Source organism: Neopelma chrysocephalum, unplaced genomic scaffold (genome assembly GCF_003984885.1).
Source record: "Neopelma chrysocephalum unplaced genomic scaffold, ASM398488v2 Primary Assembly neopelma1_76, whole genome shotgun sequence".
NCBI lineage: Eukaryota > Metazoa > Chordata > Aves > Passeriformes > Pipridae > Neopelma > Neopelma chrysocephalum.
In genome coordinates, this window is record NW_020897737.1 from 9,840,547 (window position 1) to 9,854,784 (window position 14,238).

The window sequence follows — 14,238 nt, forward strand, 5'->3', positions numbered from 1 at the left end:
ATATTGGAAATATATAAAATACCAATCCAATATGAGCAGCAATAGCTGAAAGGCCCATAACCCTTACATCAAAATAATATAAAATTAATATTTAGAAAAAAGCCCATTCTAAGCTGTAGAGTGGAGATATTTAGCCCTCAAAATAGTGGCTTTACTGAAAATAGTAACTGTAGGAATTACTTTTACTCACAACAGCACCTATCTTTCTTCCTTATACATAAACCCTCTCATCCCACCAAGGGGAGAGAGAAACAAGACACAAGTTACCAGTAGATATGAATGAGACCTTGAAAAAAGATCCTAAGATGGACACTTAGATTAATTTTACAATAGAGACCAAAGCTGAATTTTGTAGATTTAAATAATAGTTCAGTCCAAAAAAAAAATTTCTATGTTCCATTTTAATTTTTTTCAGAATGATTCTTGTATGTCTTTACCCATCTACTGTGAGTTCTGTGTCTTATATTCAACTTTGTCACTTTGGAACCTTCCCCCAAATGAATTTGAATTGCACACATTACCTGTTTTCTTCTTCATCAATGAAGCACATATTCCCTAAAAATGACACTGGCTTAGATGATCTAAAGCTGATGTGGCAAATTAGTTGATTACTTTTGCCATCTGATGAAACAACAATGTTTAGTCCTTTTGGGAACTGCACAGAAAATGGGCAAATCCTGTCACCATCTTCAAGTTCAATCTGAGGAAGTTCAACGTGAATTTGCGATTGCCTGTGTTAAAAACAAATAATAATGATGTTTGTGCTCACAGGATTGCAGTAATAAAGTTGATTCACACATTCACAAAACTATATTTCACAGTTAAATAAAGAAGAATAACTTTAGTTTTTAAGTACAAATCACATTAAACTAATTAAAGAATTAAAATTCCTTCAACATTTAGATGGTAGTTTGTTTTCTTCATATGCATCTGAACATTTTATACTGACCCACAATATCTCAATGTCCAGATGAAGAGCAATTTCTATTAACTGTGCTACAAAAGGCATAAAGAGGTGTCCAAAACTTAAAAGTTTCACTGAGTTATTGTACAATAATTTAAAGAAAGTTTTAAAGTAGAACTATTAAGGGGAACTCCATGAAGATACTTAAGATGCTTTCCCCAAGTTATGTGACTATAGGTTTCAGTTCTGAAATAAGAATGGCAGTCAGTCCAGGCCCTTATGGAATCCTTTTGGTTCCAAACACTGAGCCACTGACAATAGACAAATCACTTGATAAATGAGTACTACTCAGACAAGACAAGACAATAATAATTTGAAGGTAAAGTCAACTTCATTAATTTATGACAACAGAAATGCTTTGCTCCAGTTCTTCATTGAAATGATACCTACACGAGCAAAACTAATATTACTGCTCTTTACTGATTAAAAATACAAAAGTTGTATCTTAAAAATTGGAATAGTTGTGAAGCTGGGTTATGCTACATAATATTACAAAAGGCCCTTATAAAGATTACAAGAATAAGTAACAGGATAAAGTTGATCCATAGAGAAGTAACAAATACATGAATTGTCTATTGTAAAAAGTGGCAGGACTAAAACATTTGTGCTGTCCTTTTCAATACTAAAACCTTGCTTATGAAGAAGAGGGGAGGGAAGGAGAAAAAACCACCACCAAAAACCACAATCCCACCAACTGCTCAAACAACAGCTGGATTTCAAAACAGTGCCTTATAACCTGTGCAGTAGAGAAAATAAGACAACAGAAAGATTTTATCACAACATGAAAAAAGAAATAAGACTATGATCTTAGTAGCCAGCTAAACTTAAGAAAAAAGTTCAGGTAGGACTCTGCTCTTAATTTTTGTGCTATTCATAGTAATTTTTTATTTTTTATATAAATTCATAGAGTGAATAAATCAGAAGATAATCACTTCATGAAGCGGGAATGTTTGAGGACAAAATATAGGCTTGTTGAATATACAGCAATATTAATTACATTAATTTTTTCTTAAATATGCAGATTCTTCTGCAGAAAATTAATAATAACCTTCACAAACAAAAGTTAAATCATTTTTTGGGAAGAGAACAAACCCAACAATTATTCAGGGTTTACGTAATAAATCTACGTTGAGATTTTTACCTTAAATAATCTTGTGGAATGATATTGATGTTTGCTTCAGTTTCCACATCCAGAGGAACTGGCATCATGATTAAAAAGGGAGGGTCAAAATTTAGTTTTGGTGACTTCAGAGTGCCAGACAATGCTATCTTGTATGGTGATGGATTTTCATCTACATACACTGATACTTCAGAAGTATATGTCCCAGGACAAGCTGTTGAAAAGGTTTTAAAAAAAAGTATATTACCATAAACACATGTAACTAAAGGAGTTATATTAAGAGGTTTTGGGCTGGGTTTTTTGTTTGTTTTTTAAAAAAAAAAAAACAGCACTGCCTTCTTTCTCAAAATGTATTTTGACATAAAATAAATATAGTAGCAGAAGAATATTTATTAAGAAAGCTTAGAACACTTGCCCACAGCAAAGAAAAATCCACATTTTTTTTAACTTGCCAGAAATTTTTCAGTCTTAATTTATTGCACTAACATTCTATTGTACATAATATCAATACAACACTTAGCAGATTTTAAAGAGTTGCAGTCATACTATAAATTACAATAATTAACACAGAGAATACTTATTTTATAAAGGAAAAACTATCAGAAGCATCTGACTGCCAAGATAAGGAAAAGTTGGTACCTTTTAAGAGGGCAGTGACTACAGTTACACAGATGACCCTAAAACCTGTAATGTAGCTAAGTCAGCCTCACACAAGCCAGCAGGACCAGTCCTACCCTCCACTAAGAGCATCTCTCATTTCATAGAAACATTTAGGTTGGAAAAGACCTTTAAGATCATCAACTCCAACTGCAAAACTAACACTGCCATGTCCATAAAAAAAAAAAAGTGATGGGATGACCAAATATCCTTCTCCAGGCATTCTCTACAGTGCAGTTGGACAGGACAATAGTGAATATAAAGATTACCTTGTGTTCTGCCCCTTCTCATGCCACCTTCCTAACTGCTGCAAGGCAGTTTCTCTAGGATGGAAAAGCACATTTTCTTCCACTGACACAGTGGAACAACCATTACACTATCAAAATGGTATTCCAAACCAAGCAGTGCCATTTACCAAATTTTCAGACATTACCACTGCTGAAGAGATAGCAACACAAGCAATTTTGAGGGCCAACTAGTGAACAACTCTTGTACTTAGAAACAAATCTGCATGATGTGTTGTAAGACAACCCAAAAAGTTTAATATTTTAATTTTTGAGAAAAAACACCTTTTCCTTTGATTCCTCTTTATCAGATCAGTATGGAAAAATCCTTACCTAATAAATAAGAGGAAAAGATAGCAAAAAAAAAAAATTGTATTTTATGTGTCTGTATGAGCATTTATGTGTTACTGAAAACAAAATACACGTGACAGGCTCTTCTCAGATTAGCTCAGATAATTAATTCCACAGCCTGAGAAAGAGCTGTCATTGTTTACAAACAAAAAGAATAAAATCTAGTGTCTTCAAAACACTTTGTCTTATTTCCTCCTTGTAAGACCCAATTTCCTAATGGAGATGATAACAGAGGAGCTTCACAGAAACCTGTTATGACACTGGAACATGGCCTGAGGATTCCTTTGTTTCAGACCAGAAAACAGAAAAGTGGCAAAGTGAAAACCAAGTCTGGTAAGAACTGCTGCAGTGTTTGCAACATCTGCCTAATTCCATGTTAAATGGAAATGAACTTTAGGAGACAATACTGCTGAGTAGGCTCAGAAGATTCTGAATCTAGATTTTGACACAACAAGAACACATCTTCCTCCGACACTTAGCTCTTTTATGAAGGAAAAGTGAGACAGCATCAGAAAAAGGTCATGAAGATGGACAAAGAGCCAAACAGAATATTTTTTACCGGCCTATAAGAAATGATGTTCTATAGAAGTTAATCCCATATATGAGCTAGACAGTCTTCTGTTCTACAGAAAACTGTCTAGCTGAGCTAGAACTACACAATATTTCTGGTGTCCTATCTTCATACATATGTATGTCATCTGGTAAAGTGAAAGCCCATAACCAATAAATACCATAGGGATGGAATATAACAAAGGAAGAAAAGTAGATGAGCACGTGTCAATATCAAAGAATGCGCAATTTTCAGTAACTCACATTTTAAAATATTCATATTAACCATCCATTCCATACAGAACAATTCTAACAAATTCATTAATATAAGATTGCATCTATTTGCCATAGAATCCCTCACTCACTCAAAAAACAGAACAGACAGTGCTTAATCTACTGATCATTCTATGTGTGGCTCCACACATTTGCTCACATCAAAATTCTGCATAGTATTGTTATGACCCACCCCTGAAGGCAATGATAACTCAGGTTCTTGTTAACAGATCCCTTGGGGTGGATTAGAGTGAAGTGACACTGAATGACTGGTGTTACGTGTATATATGGCAGGTTTATTTTAGAACAATTCGGTTGCAGTGGAAAGCAGGTATGTAGCCATTTTGGGTAGTATTATCTATAGTAACACAGCAATGTAAAAGCATAAAGATATCACTTAAGAAAATACGTAAAGAAAAGGAAAAAAAGGAAAAAGGATAAGCATAGATAGTGGAAAGATATCACCACTCGTGGATCCCGCGACAAGACTTGATTGTTGCAATTTCGACGTCTGTTGATCGAAGTGATGGTCACAGTCTTGATCCGTCATGGAAGCCCATGGAACACCAAGCTCAGTGGGTTAACATATGTTCAGGTTCAGGTGGGAATGTCCAGGTACCTCCCCTGAACAGGAGGAGTTTTACACTGTCTGTTGCAAAACTGTGGATCATGCACAGTCCTCTGGTGGAAGGCCCCAGAAATGAGTCTGGGGGCACTTTGGGTGTCTTTGATGGTTTATGACACCTTCAAAGACATGGCAGCTGCCTCTCCTGCCAGAGCAGTTGGGCCAGTTATGCCCCAGCAGAAGGGGCCTATGTGTAAATGTCCCAGTACTTCCCCAGGGGAGAGTTTTATGACTGAGACAGTTGTGTAAGAGAGTACACTGGCACGATAAAAAGCATTATGCCACCTCTATAAATTCTGTTTCTTACTGACTTTCTCACTTATCTGGCTCAAAACCAGCTTGTTGCCGAACAAAGGTTGGTTTGTCATGGTCCATCCCCCAGTGGTGGGTGTGCACCCCCTGTCTTATGTGGATCAGAGGTTTTGCCACCAAACACAAAAAATGCTCCTCCTCCCCTTTCATTTGGGGGTGCAAACTTGGCCAATTGTTTTGTAAATGGCCAATTGTCAGAGTCATTAACCATTAGCATTTCAGTCTCTCATAAACACGTAAACAAATAAATTATTGCTTATGTCAGAAACACCAGAACATGATAACATTGTGATCATTTTAAACAGACACAAAGACCAAAAAAAAAAGTGAATTATTTCATTAAGATACTTTCATTAGTTTGGAAGGCATAGGGCCAATGTTTTCAGGATATTTCTTGTTAAACAAATTACTTTGAAATTAATGACAAATATGTCCTGAACTAACAGCTGAAGTCATGAATTTATTTTACTACTCACACCTTTAATGATCACTGTCAAAGCTTGTGCTGCTGTTATAATTCTGATATACCACCATTAATTTCTATAGGACAAAAAATAAGCAGTCCAGTGGATGTGAAAGTTTTCCTTAGGGAGAGTTGATGGTACTTACGAATTTGCCAATCTAAATCTGCCAAGGGCTAACTAAATCTGTACAATGATATGGGAAATGTCCCCTTTGTCTTTTCTAGATATATTTATTAGGGGAAATAAGCATTAGAAAACACTCTGAATAAAGGAACACAACTTCTTGTAGTACTTATATGCATGTATTCATTAGGTGCTTCATTCTCAGTCTAATTTGCACTAGAAAGCCCATCCAGTTCAGGGTGCCTAACTCCACAGCTATCCTGGGACCATACTTCATGGAGATTCCTTGTTAACAGTAAACAGATTATATTTCTGATGAAAGTCAGTTATACACATATGCAAGCTGTCCTCCCACACTTCCAGAGGAGAAATATTTCAAGTTTCCACACCTTTTACTCTACCTGTTTCAGTTACACTTTAAATTAGCATCAAAACCTGGTTTAAACAGCCACTTCGTTGAGGATGTCCATATTCCTTGTTCCCCTCTAGCAGCATAGATCTATATTTCTTATTTTTTTTTTGCCCTCCAGAAATTTTAACTCTACAGGTTTTGATCTTTTCAGATTGTGTGAGAAGAAAATAAAATCACCACCTTCTCACTCTCTTAAGTTTTTATTAAATTGTTATGCAGTTCCTACACTTGTCCCCTAAATAAACATTTTTAGTTTAGCTGCCTTGGACTTTACAATAATTCATGCTGTAATGCATATACACTCCTCCAGCATAAAAAGGTGCCATAGAAAAAAATTGCATACACTGAAATACAGACTTCAAAGCAGAAAAGTCACCAGTAGGTAAAACTTAAAGGTAAGTCCTACAAAAAAATTAAGAGAAAAAAAGGAAACTAATCATTTCTCCACAGAAATTGTTCAAAAAAAGAAAAAAAAACCCAAACAAACATTAGAAGATGAAGGTCATTTGGACCTATTACATAATCATCACATCTTCAGAGGCTCTGAACTGCTGGTAACTCACAGGTTTATTTGTGACTATTTCCACAAGGGATCCCAGAGTACAAGTTTATTGTAACTTCCTGTGCTGCAGATATTTTTCATATCACAATAAGATATAGTCAAAATTTTTATCTACTTTTAATGCATTATAATATAGAGCAGCAGAAGAGGATCATATTCCTTCAGTTCTTGAGAATCTCCAGTTTTACTTTTTTAACAGGTAGCAACATCTTACCATGAATTATATAAACTCTTGCATTTGATTAAACACTGCAGCTTACTGTAGCACTTTGTACTTATTATAGATGCTGCAGTATAGTTAAACAAATTACTCTAATGTACTTTCAAAGTTCATTTTAAGGTTTGTTCACCCCCACATATTACAATTTTACAGTAGAATCCCATGAAGGTGATTAGCACACTATATTCATTAACTAGGTCTCCCATGTGGGTTTTGATGTACCTAATTTTCTCTTACAAGAAAGACTAATGATATTCACTGAAGGTATAGCACAAGAAGGCTATAAATCATGGGAAAATACTTAGAACATTGAACTGAGGGTAATTGATTTTTACAGTTATTTATGATTTTCTGTAAACAAAAGATATGGGAACACAGCAAAAATACAGATAACTTCAAGTTACAATAATTTATCAGTCATATTTATGTACACATACATCTGAATTTACACATGCAATTTATCCAGTAATTAAAAATATTGGCTTTTATTTGTATGCTGTGCTCTGCTTCACAGTCTGCAATACACAAGCAACTCCAAGCAACATATGGAATTAAATATTGCTCTTGCATATTCACAACGTTTACAGAGCAACATTTAACAGGCTTCTCAATTTCTCATACAGAATCATTGCAAGACTCTTATAAACAAAGAAAAATATAGGTATATTAAATTGTACACAGTGCAAGTTAGACATCTAAATATTATGATAAAGAACAACAACAGCATCTTTCTTTAGGACAGGGATGCTCCCTTGCTGACTCAGGATCAGATCCAACTGACAAAACAACTTTTCTTCCCTGAGAATGCTGGGGCCCCAAAAGTAGGCCACTTAAACTGTCAAAATGACAGAGTTCTGTAGGCATCAGCTGCATATGCTGGTGGGCTTTATCAGCTCAAATACAGTGTTATATTCTACAATTCTGTGAATCTTGTATATTACTCTCTACCCTAAACACTTGACTGTGAATAAGGTAGAATCCTAATATTTCTATTCTGTCATTCTTCTTCTGGTATATGTGCTTGATTACCATCTTCCTTCATGCTCCCAAGTTTTGTTAGAAATTTTTTTTACATATTTTTACTTAGGGATTCATTACCTGAGCAGATTACTCAAAAAATATCATAGCTAAGTGATTTTTTTATCTCATTGAGGCAGGAAATTTCCATTCTTATCTAAATTATGGCTATTTAGAAAAAAGTTCACATACTTGCCAAGTATTCTTGGAAAGCTTTAGTACCTAAGTCAGTCAACCTAAATGAACATGAAGGAGCAGTACTGAAAATGGTACAGTTACTTCAGCTTTTGATGCTTTATGTGTGCAAACCAGACTTTTCAAATAATGCAATTTCAAAAGAAGTTATTCCATGCTTTTTGTTAGGTCTGCAGCTGTCTTGTTTTCTCAGAACTACAACAAACCTTAAGTGATTAAAACAAGTCCTAGTATCGAATTCATCATATAAACTCATTTAAACATACCTATGAAAGTGATACATTGGCCAAACTGTCTGTATAAGAATTCATAAAATTACTTACGAGGGCAGAACGATACAGCTATACTGACTTGGACACCTGGACTAAGAGATCCAGCCTGCAGACTAAATTCGAAAACACCATCTTCTATATTTTTGTCTGCACCATCACAATTCAATTTCCATGTCAATGGACGCATTGAGATATTCTTCAGGTCAAGGTCCTGTAAATATTTGCAGAAAAGGCACACAGGTTGAAAGAGGAAAAACAGCAAACACCATGACACTTTTCACATTCTATCCTAAGCATTCTTTCTGCAAACACATCAAAAAGAAAGCAAGAGAGCCCTAGAAAGCAATGAAGAGCCCAGTTTATTGTATCTGCAAGGTGCAAAGATGAGTATGCCCATCTGCACAGCCTAGATGCTTTCCAGTCACTCGCCACGTTCATAAAGACCAATACTTTCCTTCCAGAATGGAAAAACTTCATTTATATGAGGTAAATAGATCAAAGCATCACAGTGGGAGTGCTTAGCCAAACAGAACTGAGGACTTTTTCCTGATACAAATGAAGCACAGCAAGCACTAAACTCTGTGGCTCACATTTAGATTTACAGGTGGAGACATTGAAAAGGGAAGAAGTTTAGAATACATTTTCAAATCCTATTCTTTCAGTTCAGTAAGAAAACAGTAGAAATAAATTTTAAAAACCCACCTAAATTCCTTTATCTCAGAGTTATTTTTCAGCTCCCAAAACATCCCTAACTAGGAAAATGCCTTGGCTTTGTATTATCATTGTTCTCTGAAGGCACTTGAAAAAGCATTTCAAGTGTTTCCATCATTGCCAAAAATAATTTTTTATGATTTCCAAGCAAAGCCCTCGGGAATTAGAAACAATAAATTATGTTATGGTATGTTTTGCATTCATAGAAATTCTCTGTGTTCCAAATATCCTATTTAGTGATTTTTCCCTATTAAGCCCTAAATCATGACCAGGAATTTTTGGGGAGGGTGCCAGTTTTCACAGATCAGCACCATACAATGTACTGGGACAGCAATTTCACTGTATGGAACATCATCGATTGCATTCTGGTAACACCACTGTCTACTTTACTAGTATAAGCAGAAGCAGAAAATCTACAGAACTAAGCTATTTCTTACACAATTAATGGTTAATTTCTCATGGTGCCCAAGCTTTCTCATATTATCAGAGTCAGGACAAGCCCAAGTTTGAGTTTTGGAAAAATTTATAGCGATTAAAAGACAAATACAAAAACTGAGCAAAATCACAATGGAAAAACTTTAAAATATTTAAACCATATATTTGGAACAAATGTATTTTGTGTTCCAAAACTGTATTCTTCTCCCAGTCATTTTTGGTTAATTAAAAGCTATAGCCAAGAATAACTACAACACTTGCGATTACGTACCTGAGAAGTCACTCTCTCATCAGCAATACCGAAATTCATGTAACTTGAATGTTGTTCAAATTTAAGTTCCATTGAGGAGAACTCCACTAGTGAATTAAGTGCTGTTGGAAAAAACAATTTAAGATGTTTATACAGCATTATTTGACAAATATTTCCTCAAATTCCCTTCATAAAATCATTGTTTCTGCACATATTTAACACAAAAGTTTCTCCCCTTGTTTTTCTTTTGTTGTTCCTATACTATAGAAATAATTACTGTAATTTAACTTTCTGTCTTATTCTTTAGTCACATTAAAATTATTTACATTTTATATCTACCAGACTTATAGCATGTCTCCTTCATATAAAGAGAGCCACATGATCTTCCTGCTGCAGATGAATGCATTTACATTTCTGACAGTAATCGTCAGAAAAAACTTGAAAGATTTCCTAAAGAACAGCATTTCTCTTAATTTCATACAGCTGCAACAAAGAAACTGTCACAAAGGACGGAGTTTAAAGTGAGAATTTAAAAAAAACCCCAAAGGTATATGTTCCCATAGCTTCTTTTTGATTCTTGGAAACAACACTGGAAGCACACAGCATCCTTTTATTAAAATCTGCAAGTTTGCTCTATGCAAGTTTGAACAATTCTCTTCTCCCCCTAAAAAACCCAAAGAATTTCCTAATCGCATATATCACATTATGTAAACAGCAATACAATCTGTATTTCTCCAGAGCACAGGCATATAAACTCTATAAAGTAATTTTGTTTCAAAATAGGAACGTTATCTGCTGGAATGCTTCCACCAAAATGCAACTGTGCCACTCACAAAGTCCTCAACTCTCACCAAAACTCCCGTACAAGGAGAATGCAGCAAGACAAACACTATGAGGGAGATTATCTCCCCAACCAAAACAAAATTTTGAGATGGATTATTAAAACAAATTTCAGCTCACATGAGGCCATTATATTGATAATACATCCTTTTCCTTTGTATCAGACAGAGGTTAGACTTGAGACTTTTCCAGTCGAGTTTTCTGTCCTGGTTTGTTTTTTCTCTTTCAGTGCTTTCTTACATACCTATAAGCAGTCTCCAAGTGAAAAGTCTTACAAGTATTAGATCTGCTCTCCTTTCTAGGTGCTGAAAGAGTCTACAAACTTTGCTTTTAAAAAAAAAAAATTAAAAAAATATTCATGATGGATTGAAAACATATTGACTACACTGAAGTTAAAAGACTGGGTTGAATAATCTTGAGTACAAACATCAGATATAAGCTATTGATTTAAGTGTCAACCACACTGTCCTGTGCAGTCTGAATCCTGGTCTACCACAAAAACTGTCACAGGGAATAAGAACTGTTAGAGCAGAAAACAAATGTGCCATAAAGCATCTAGCAGTAAGAATTAGGCCTATTTGTCAAATCAAAACTTAGAGCTCACAAGATGCATCTTACTGAGTTTTAACTCTTAAAGTGGTAATCTGAAATGAATCAATAACAGATATAATTTTTAAGCTGTCAGAATGTAATCAAATTATGAAGTTCTTTTTTAACATTGAAATAATTTGGCTAGTTGCCTGCATCCAAATGCTTATCTGAAACACTGAGTGATCAAGACATTTATTTAGACTTCTCTCCCTCCTCCCAGACCATCAAAATTCCCAGTAAGAATGTAATTCTAATACTCAAATTTAAACAGAAGTCACACTTCATTTTTTTCAGCTATTTCTTAGAATTGAAAGTATTACATATTCTCTTTTATACTATTATTACTTGTTGCTGGCCTATACTGGTACGTTGAATAAATTCTACATCACAGAAGCACAAATTCGTGATAAAATTCAGATAAGACTGTCAGTTATTCATGAGCCTTAGTGATTGTATCTATTCATTATTCCACAAAAAAAAGGAAAATGAAAAAACTTTTTTCTTCATGTTACATAAATCACTTTTGCACTAGAAATTTGTCACTTTGATTCATATTTTTACTTAAAGAAGTGCTTCCTAGTAATCTCATATACACATGTACCTTCACCTTTACTCTATATGTTCTCAAACTAAATATATTTAAACATGTTTAGTGTGAATTTACTTCTATGACAGGATCTAAAGTAGGTCTCTCAGAATTCTTTGATACTTTAAAAGGTCTCAAAAGTAAGACTTAGGTTAAAGCCCTACAGAGAAAAACAAACAACAAAAAAAAACCTAAATATAGATAAAACCTGATAAAATTGGTGTTGCTTTTACCCCACATTATGCATTTAATTGGCCAAGCCTTCTTCAATGCTCCCAAAAGGTTTAAACATTACACAAACATCATTCCTGGAAGATACTTGGTTCTTAAGTCTCATCTCAAATAAACAGTGACTATATATTAAAAGCTAAGATGAAGGAAGCCAATGTATTCAAATGTTCACAATTTATAAGTCTACATGACTGTAAGAATCAGACAGGAAAATAAAGAGAACCACAAACTATTTCTAAGAAAAGCACCAAAGAATTATTTGATATATCCATCTCTTGCTGCAGGCAAAAGGCCCATAACTTTGGCCATTAACAACCTCTGACAGGACAGATGGGATCAAAGCCATTCAGGGGCATTTTAAAGGAGTTTCAAACACAGCTAGAGATCCTAGTTTTGACAGGATAAGACAGAAAAATAGTATGACTGATATAGTACTTTTCTACACTTTTCAGATAAATCGCTGTAAATATTGGGATTTGCATGATGAGGTCTAAAAATACTAATCCATGAGTAGACACAAAAATGAATTTTGGTAAACTAATTTCTACATAAGGCAAATAGCTATGTAAAAATATTTTCTCAGTGTGTCATAATTATGCATAGAAAGTTCAGCTTTACACATATGTAAAAATACAAGTCAAAATTTGAAAATTTTGCAAGTTTCTAAGAAATGTACAAATTATACATTTATCCACCAAATTCCAATTAAGTAGCAATTCTCTGCAATTAGAATACGAGCAAAGATATCTCTACAAATATATGCATCCACCAGCTCTTTAAGCCCCCAGTTTACCTACCAATTGCCTTAATTGTACAGCATGGAGGAGCCACAGGGAGCTTCGCTGCGGGGGGCTGAGGAGGAAGGATGTTACTCGCAGATACAACCAAAGTTGTAAGTGAGGAGTCAGCCTGAGGAGTAGTAACTGGAAGAGTGAAGTGATATGCTGCCACCTAAAGGAAAAAAATATCATTGTGGTCACTTTCCCAAAGAAAATATAGGTACTTGTTGAACCATGAGTGGTTTCCTCTTTCAGTAGAGTTATAGAAATTAATTTAGGACCTGATCATGATATTAATAAGATGATCATTTATTAGCACTGAGAATCAACCCCCTAAGCAAGCAAGACCCAGGCATTTTTTTCCCCCCATCCTGAGGAAAAAACTGTATCACCAAAAGTATCAGGGTTGTGAGCAAAACTATAGACAAATCTTCTGGTAAATCACAGTGTTGTGTTCCACTCCAGCCACTCACCTGAATGAAAAAAGATTGGAGCAGTGGTCCCAGTGCAGAAGCTTGAGCAAAGAGGAGGGAAAACAAAGCTACATAAGCTATGGAAGCCTTTCTCAGAGAAGGAAGATAAAAGGTCAACCAAATGGGCTCTGAGGTCCAAGTGCAGCATGAGCTAAAACTGAGAAACTGTGGGGTAAAATAAGTAGTCTTAAAACCTTTGTCATTAAATGCCATTGAATTCTAGGTGTGTAAATTCCAGCGATTTTGATCCTCATTTTATCTGTGCAATCACATCCCCAAGTAAGTGGGGTTTAGAACTTAAAAGATGGCATGTTTTGTACAGAATCCTCTATTTTGACAGATAGTGCTTCCAAGAGGTCAAATTTATTTCACAATGCCCTTTCAAAGAGGTATTTCTTGCCACTTGCTCTGTCTTTCCAAGGATCAATGCACTAAAGTAATATGTGCTCCAGACAAAAGGTACAGACAACCATAACAAAGGCAACAGAAGAAAAAAACCAAAACTTCTGCACTGAAACCACTGTTAAGGGTCCTTCGAGTTCTGTTTTCACCTTGAAGGCCACTAAAATCTCCAGAAAGGACTCAGGCCTATAAAATCTTCATGTTGCTTAAAAAGATGCAGTAAAACCAGCTGTGTAAAGAATTAGCGAATTGTTTAAAAGCTTTCAAAACCTGCAGAAAATAGTGCATCACTCTTCACTTTCACACCTGTGGTAGCAAGTAGAATTCATAAACGATAGGAAAGAAAAACAAAACTGTCCTAAGCCAGGACATGAGGCACATATCCATCTGTAACAGAATCAACACAGAGCTTAGATAGTGAGAAGCAAGTAGACAGCACTTAGAGTGTGTGGAGTTCCAGCAGGGTTTGTAACACACAGTTACTCACTCCTGGTGAGAGAGGTGTGTGCTGAGCCTTGTGGAACATTTTGTCTGTTTGTG

The 14,238-nt window shown here is 35.1% G+C and overlaps 1 protein-coding gene across 3 annotated transcripts in view; it reads right to left on the bottom strand.

The window, feature by feature from the left end:
• CFAP47 (cilia and flagella associated protein 47) overlaps nt 1–14,238 on the bottom strand; it is a 275,466-nt gene that overhangs the window by 226,551 nt on the left and 34,677 nt on the right. For all 3 annotated transcript variants that reach the window (XM_027689060.1, XM_027689061.1, XM_027689062.1), the window contains exons 22-26: nt 12,842–12,995; nt 9,818–9,918; nt 8,452–8,611; nt 2,106–2,298; nt 522–731 (exon numbers count right to left, since the gene is read on the bottom strand). In XM_027689060.1, coding sequence (XP_027544861.1) covers nt 522–731; nt 2,106–2,298; nt 8,452–8,611; nt 9,818–9,918; nt 12,842–12,995 — 818 coding nt within the window. The remainder of the gene's footprint in view (nt 1–521; nt 732–2,105; nt 2,299–8,451; nt 8,612–9,817; nt 9,919–12,841; nt 12,996–14,238) is intronic.